The sequence below is a fragment of the Chlamydotis macqueenii genome, chromosome 2, assembly GCF_036417535.1.
Source record: "Chlamydotis macqueenii isolate bChlMac1 chromosome 2, bChlMac1.mat, whole genome shotgun sequence".
Lineage (NCBI taxonomy): Eukaryota > Metazoa > Chordata > Aves > Otidiformes > Otididae > Chlamydotis > Chlamydotis macqueenii.
In genome coordinates this window covers 54,395,155-54,402,071 of record NC_141557.1, presented here as the reverse complement: position 1 = coordinate 54,402,071, position 6,917 = coordinate 54,395,155, and the positions used below count along the sequence as shown (strand labels likewise).

Genomic DNA, 6,917 nt, shown 5'->3' with positions numbered 1-6,917 from the left:
AGAGCCAGAATAATTGAACCAAACTGGCCAAAGAGAGTATTCCATGCCATGAACATCATGCTCAGTATATAAGCGGGGGTTGGCTGGGGTGGCGGGGGGGCACGGCTTCCTCTCGCTCCTTTGCTTGCTGCTCAGTTTTGTTTCTGTGACCACTGCTCGGGACAGGCTGTATCGGTCATGGGGACATCAGGTGGTGAGAAATCGTGTATTGTTCATTTTGTATATTTTAGTATCCTTATATTCTCTTATTATTGTAGTTTTCCTTCGCTATTCTAGTGAACTGCGTTCATCTCAACCCACGAGTTTTCCTTTCTTCCCAGTTGTCTCCCCCATTCCACTGAGGGGGGGACAGGTGAGCGAGCAACTGTGTGGTGACCAGGGCTAAACCACAACATTCAGTTATACCACAATGGTAAATCAAGATGTATCGCTGGCCTTCAGCAGCGTGGCCACTGTGAGCCCAACCCAGTTGCTGGCTGTGCCAGCACGCCCTGCTTGGGCCCAGCTAGGGGTGCAGGACCCCAAAGCACAGCGTCCAGCTACCATGCTGAGGGCCCGTGATGCTGCAGCCCCAAAACCAGACCAAAAGGCATCAAAGGAGCTTGTGAACTGGGAGCGACTGCGAGCCGGTGGAAATTTCTAGGGAAGTATGGAGGTGCCTGACGCTCTCCGGCTGTGCGAAGGGGGCTTGTGCCAGTAGCGGACATGGCCATCACCCCCGCAGCACTGTCGGCTTTTGATAACCCTCATCCCCGTTCTCTCTCCTGCTGATTTTTGTGATCCAGAGCAACAAACTCCTCTCCGGGGGACAGCGCGGCCCACCCTGCGGGGGGACTCAACCGCCGCCTCTCCGGGGGGGCCGGGGTCGGGTCGCGGCGGTGGGGCGGGGGGGGCTCACCTGAGGCGGCGGCAGCCCCGCCTCTCCCCGCTGTGTCTTTAAGGCCCTCCTCCTCTTCATCCTCCTCCTCCTCGCCCTCCCTTCGTCTCTCCATTCATCCCTCCCTCCCTCCATCCCTGCCTCGGCGCCGCTGGGCTCTGCTTCGCCCGCCTTTCCCTCCCTATCCCCGCCGCCAGTCATGGCCGACATGAAGACCGGCATCTTCGCCAAAAACGTCCAGAAACGCCTCAACCGCGCCCAGGAGAAGGTGCGGGGCGGGAACGGAAGGGGTGCTGGGGAGGGGCGGCCTCGCCCCGGCGGGCAGGAGGGGGAACGTCCGCGAAGGGAGGAGGCCCCGCTCGCCCTCCCGCTGCGGCTTCCCCGCTCCTTGCCCGCGGAGGTGCGGAGCCGTTGCCGCCGGGGGAGGCGGTTTGGGAGCGGGGGAGGGAGGGGGCGTTATTATGTAACTGGCCCATTTAACCGCGCCCGCTGCCCCCCCCAGCGGTGCCGCTGCGCCCCGGCGGCGGGTCGCTCCCCTCGGGGACACGGGGACACGGCGGGGGGGGGGGGGGGGGGTGCGGGCGGTGCCGGCGTCCACCTGCCGCAGGCCCCAGCCGGCTGCCGGTTCCTCGCCCTTGGGAGCCCGCGGTTGGCGGGGGGGGGGGGCGGAGGGGTAGGCCAGGTGGCCGGGCTGGCGCCCCGATCCGCGCGGGGAAATGAGGGTTCGCCTTGCCTCCCCTCGCCTCACCACCCGCCGCCCTAAGAGGATTGCCTTTCCTTTAATATCCCCGCCGGCTCATCCCCGGCTGAAGCGATCCTCCTTGCCGCAGCGGTGTGACGGAAACCTTCCCCCACCGCCTTTCGTGTGACAGAAACCCACAGGGGGCCAGAGCGGAGAGGGGGTGGTGTCTCTGCTGGCAGAGGCCCACGCCTTCGTTAGCGGCCGCTTCAGTTTTGGGGAGCTCCTCAAAATGTCAGAATGTTGTGCCGCTGATGGTGTTTGTCGCTTAGAAAAACTCAGTGCCAGTTCTTGCCTTGCCCTTGCCTGGAAATGGACACCCGGCAAAGTCGGGGAGAATTTGCAGGAGCCCCTGATCAAAGATGAGGGCCTTGTTGCCATTGTTTATTTTGTTCATCTTGGCTAATAAAATCCGAGGGGTATAAATGTTCCATGCAGGTAACTCCCGTTTAGCTGTTGGGCATCTCAGAGTAGGATTGTAGATACAGACATCAAACCAAGCAGAAGAGCACTTGTGCATGACTATATATAGTATCCGTATTGGCTATTAGCGCGGTTTGTTATAAAGCTGTCCTCAGCACAAATTTGGGAGGCACAGTTGTCGGCAAGCGTTGCAACTCATCTCTTTTGGGGGCTAATGTCGAGTTCATAGAGAATATTTTATGACCACTGTTTCTCATACTTCACTGCCTATAAATCCTCACTTCCTTTTTACCACACATTGAACTCTGTGGAGCTCTAAGGGAATAAAAATTGCAACAATTAATATGTAGAAAAGTCTCATATGTAATACTGTCATTATTTAAGAATCTAATAGTTGAAGCTATCACAGGTGAGCGATGGATTTTTCCCTTTCAAATACTCCTGTCTAGCTCACAGGTCATTAAGTACTAGACTTTTCAATACCCAAGTCATGATGCATTTCCACTCTTGTAGGTTTGGACTGCAACTATTTGAGTGAAACACATAATACACTCTTTAATAGTTTGAAAGGATCCGATGACTTTACAGTGTGAGTTGCGTGGGGTCGGTAGTTGGAGTAGTATATCCTAAAAATGCTGTTTGTTTCCTTGTGTCTTTGTCAGTGGTGTTAAGATTAACTGTCTGGTAAAGCTTTGGTGTAAGTCTTAAAAATTGTCTGTACTGCTTTCAGCTGTGCATATTCAAGCGTGGGAGATCTTGTCTGCAGAAACGTGTGGGCATACCAGAAAGCACACCTTAATCAGAGCACCTGAGATCTTGGTGTCCTGGCAAAGACTCAGGCACTAGCCCCAGGGTAGCCGCCTCGACCCCAACGGGTGCCTTGGGTGCAAACTGGGGATGCTGGTGGGCTCTGACAGCTGGGCTGCTCTGACTTTGCTTCGGTGATCAGCCACGCTAACAAGGGGAAAAATAGTCTGGTTTGATCTGCATGTATCGCAATCGGGTGTCTGCCCGTTTTGGCCTTACTATGGCATCTGTGGTGATTGTTTCTTATGTCAATGGGTCTAAACATTGCTTATTTTCAGGGAATGAGAGCTGTTGGTGGCCTGACACAGAGTAGGTCACAGTACCGTGTAACTCTGTATCCTTGCTTCCCTCTTCTTTCCCTCATGCATGTGTGGTTTCTGTGTGAGCTGTGCACATCTATTTTCCCGTGCGTACACTGCTGCTTAGCTTTGAGTTCTGTGATGGTTATAGAACATAAAATCCTTCATTATTTTTGCTAAAATTTTACTTTAAAAAAGAAAATAAAAGGCCCTCAAATAGGAATGATACAGAATGATTGGGTTTTGTTTGTTTGCTTTGGGTACTTGATGACAACAAGTGAATTGTATTAGGAGTCAAAAGTCCACGATCTGTCTGATTTCTGATGGTGTGAATAGGATGGCATTCTTACAGGTGTGTAAGATCACACTGGCTTACAGGGATTTTAAATACATGCTGAGTTGTTTTATCTTGTTGCTTATATTGGATTTGGGCACTTTCAGTTTACTGAATGTGTCCTTATAGTCAATTGTGTTCATAAAGCATTTATACATAGTTTTCTATTATTTGTTTTTGATGCAGCATATGTATTAAAAACATAGAGTGGTTGTAAAACATAAACCTTAATCTATGGAAACTATCTGTCTCGTGATGCTATCGTTATCTTCAGTTCCTTGCAGTCTAGGAGAAATTTTACATGTACGGTGTACATGTACCCGTATAAATGTGTGTCTAGTCACTATTTATATAACAAAAGCTAAATAAATTAGATTAAAACATCTCATATTGGGCAAATCTATCTGTCTTGCATCAGAAGTGTTAAATCGGAGAGTTACATGGATGCATCCTTTGATGCTGTTTTCTTAAACAACAGCAGTCATCCGCTGTGATGGAGAAGTCTTGATAATATCAATAATGTTGAGTTTTTTTCTCATAAGATTCCAGAAATGTTTAGATTACTCTACACTGTGGAAATGGGCAAGGTAAATGTGTCAATGGCTTGATATGGCAAATGACGTTTAAAAATAGTGTAAGGCTAAATCCATGCCTCTGAACTGGAGAGACATGGATTTGATGGACGGACCACTCGGTGGAGAAGGAATTGGCTGGATGGCTGCACTCAAAGAGTTGTGGTCAATGGTTTGATGTCCAAATGGAGGCTGATGACAAGTGGCATTGCTCAGGGGTCAGTATTGGGACCAGCCCAGTTCAACATCTTTGTCGTCGACATGGACAGTGGGATAGAGTGCACCCTCAGCAAGTTTGCTGATGACACCAGACTGTGTGGTGTGATTGACACGCTGGAGGGAAGCGATGCCATCCAGAGGGAACTTGACAGTCTGGAGAGGTGGGCCTGTGAGAACCTCATGAAGTTCAACAAGGCCAAGTGCATAGTTCTGCATATGGGTTGGGGCAATCCGAAGCACAAATACAGGCTGGGCAGAGACTTATTGAGAGCAGCCCTGAGGAGAGGGACTTGGGAGTACTGGTGGACAAGAAGCTCAACATGAGCAGGCAATGCACCCTTGCGGCCCAGAAATCCAACCACATCCTGGGCTGCATCAAAAGAAGCGTGGCCAGGAGGTTGAGGGAGCTGATTCTGCCCCTCTGTTCTGCTCTTATGAGACCCCACCTGCAGTACTGCATCCAGCTCTGGAGCCCCCAACATAAGAAGGACATGGACCTGTTGGAGCAAGTCTAGAGGAGAGCCGCGAAGATGGTCAGAGGGCTGGAGTACCTCTCCTATGAGGACAGGCTGAGAGAGTTGGGGCTGTTCAGACTGGAGAAGAGAAGGCTTTGGGGAGAACTTTGAGCAGCCTTTTAGTATCTAAAGGGGGCTTATAAAAATGACAGGGAGAAACTCTTTAGCAAAGCCTGTTGTTATAGGACAAGGGGTAATGGTTTTAACATAGAGGGATGTAGATTTAGACTGAACATAAGAAATAGTTGTTTTTTTTTTTTACAGTGAGGGTGGTGGAAACTGCAACAGGTTGTCCAGAGAGGTGGTAGATGCTCCATCCCTGGAAACATTCAAGGCCAAGTTGGATAAGGCTCTGAGCAACCTGATCTAGTTGGAGATGTCCCTGCTTCTTGCAGATGAGTTGGATTAGATGACCCTTAAAGGTCCTTTCCAAGCCTAACTATTCTATGATTCTGTTCTAAAGAAAGTAAGAAATCACACACTTAATCATGAACTGAAGTGCTAATGAGGGGAAGGCAGCAGTTGTCCAAAATGGGCTGGACTAGGCTAGTACTCGAAATGAAACACCATTTTATTCAACTAGAAATAATTGGTCACTCCATTTTTCACATAATCCAGAAAACGGTACTTCTAATGGTAGGACATGTGCCCTGGCATCTTGATTTTGAATCAGTGAGTGTCTCATCTACTAAATAACACTGCTGTTCGCTGTATTTCTTCAGTGGCTTTTCCCCCCAAATTCAGGAAGCATGGACGTGCTTACATTGCAACATCTGCTGGAAGTGGTCAACAGTCAGCTGAAGAGTTCTGAAAACATCAGAGCAACTTAGGAGCCTACATCCCAGTCATAAAAGGAAATGAAACACTGATGCACTTAACTGTTTATGCTTGTATTTGGCTTGCATGGCAAGGTTTTGGTAGTGGAATGGTTCAGGGGTGGCTTCTGTGAGAAGCTTCTAGAAGCTTCCCCCATGTCTGATAGAGCCAATGCCAGCCAGCTCCAAGACAGACTTGCCACTGGCCAAGGCTGAGTCCATCAGTGACAGTGGTAGCACCTCTGGGATAACGTATTTAAGAAGGGGGCGGGGGGGGGGCGGGGAGAAAGTGCAAGAGAAAACTGTGGCTGGAGAGAGGAGTGAGAATATGTGAGGGAAACAACTCTGCCTGCAGACACCAAGGTCAGTGAAGAAGGAAAGGGAGGAGGTGCTCCAGGAGCCAGAGCAGAGATTCCCCTGCACCCATGGTACAGCCCATGGTGAGGCAGGCTGTCCCCACGCAGCCCACAGAGGAGCACAGATCCACCTGCAGCCCATGGAGGACTCCATATCGGAGCAGGTGGATGCACCCAAATGAGGCTGTGACACCATGGGAAGCCTGTGCTGGAGCAGGCTCCTGGGCAGGACCTATGGACCCATGGAGAGAGGAGCCCATGCTGGAGCAGGTTTGCTGGCAGGGCTTGTGGCTCTGCAGGGGACCCACGCTGGAGCAGTCTGTTCCTGTGGAACTGCACCCCATGGAAGAGACCCACGCTGGAGCAGTTTGTGAAGGACTGCAGCCCATGGGAAGGACTCGCATTGGAAAAGTTTGTGAAAAAATGTCCTCTGTGGGAGGTACCTCACCCTGAAGCAGAGGAAGAGTGTGAGGAGTCCTTCCCTGAGGAGGAAGGAGTAGCAGATATAACATGTGATGAACTGACCTCAACCCCTGCTCCCTCTCCCCCTGCACTACTAGGGGGGAGGAGGCGGAGAAAATTAGGAGTGAAGTTAAGCGCAGGAGGAAGGGAGGAGTGGGTGGAAGATGTTTTTAAGATTTGGTTTTATTTCTCATTATCCTACTCTGATTTGGTTGGTAATAAATTAAATTAATTTTTCCAGAAGTCGAGTCTGTTTTGCTCATGATGGTAATTGGTGAGTGATTTCTCTCTGTCCTTATCTCAACCCATGAGCCTTTCATTATATTTTCTCTCTTCTGTCAATGTAAGGAGGGGAAGTGATAGAGTGGCTTTGGTCCAGCCAGGTCAACCCAGGAATCAGTTATGAGGACAAGATTACTTGGATGAAAAGGCTGAGTTTTTATCCCTGTGTTCCTCTGGAAACTTCAGTTTAAACTGCTAACTGAATTTATAACATTGG

General features: G+C 50.1%; 1 protein-coding gene across 3 annotated transcripts in view; it reads left to right on the top strand.

The window, feature by feature from the left end:
- The first annotated feature begins 996 nt into the window (after positions 1-996).
- AMPH (amphiphysin) overlaps positions 997-6,917 on the top strand; it is a 135,169-nt gene continuing 129,248 nt past the window's right edge. For all 3 annotated transcript variants that reach the window (XM_086741697.1, XM_086741696.1, XM_086741695.1), the window contains exon 1: positions 997-1,145. In XM_086741697.1, the coding sequence (XP_086597823.1) occupies positions 1,077-1,145 (69 nt within the window). In that variant the 5' untranslated portion in view covers positions 997-1,076. The remainder of the gene's footprint in view (positions 1,146-6,917) is intronic.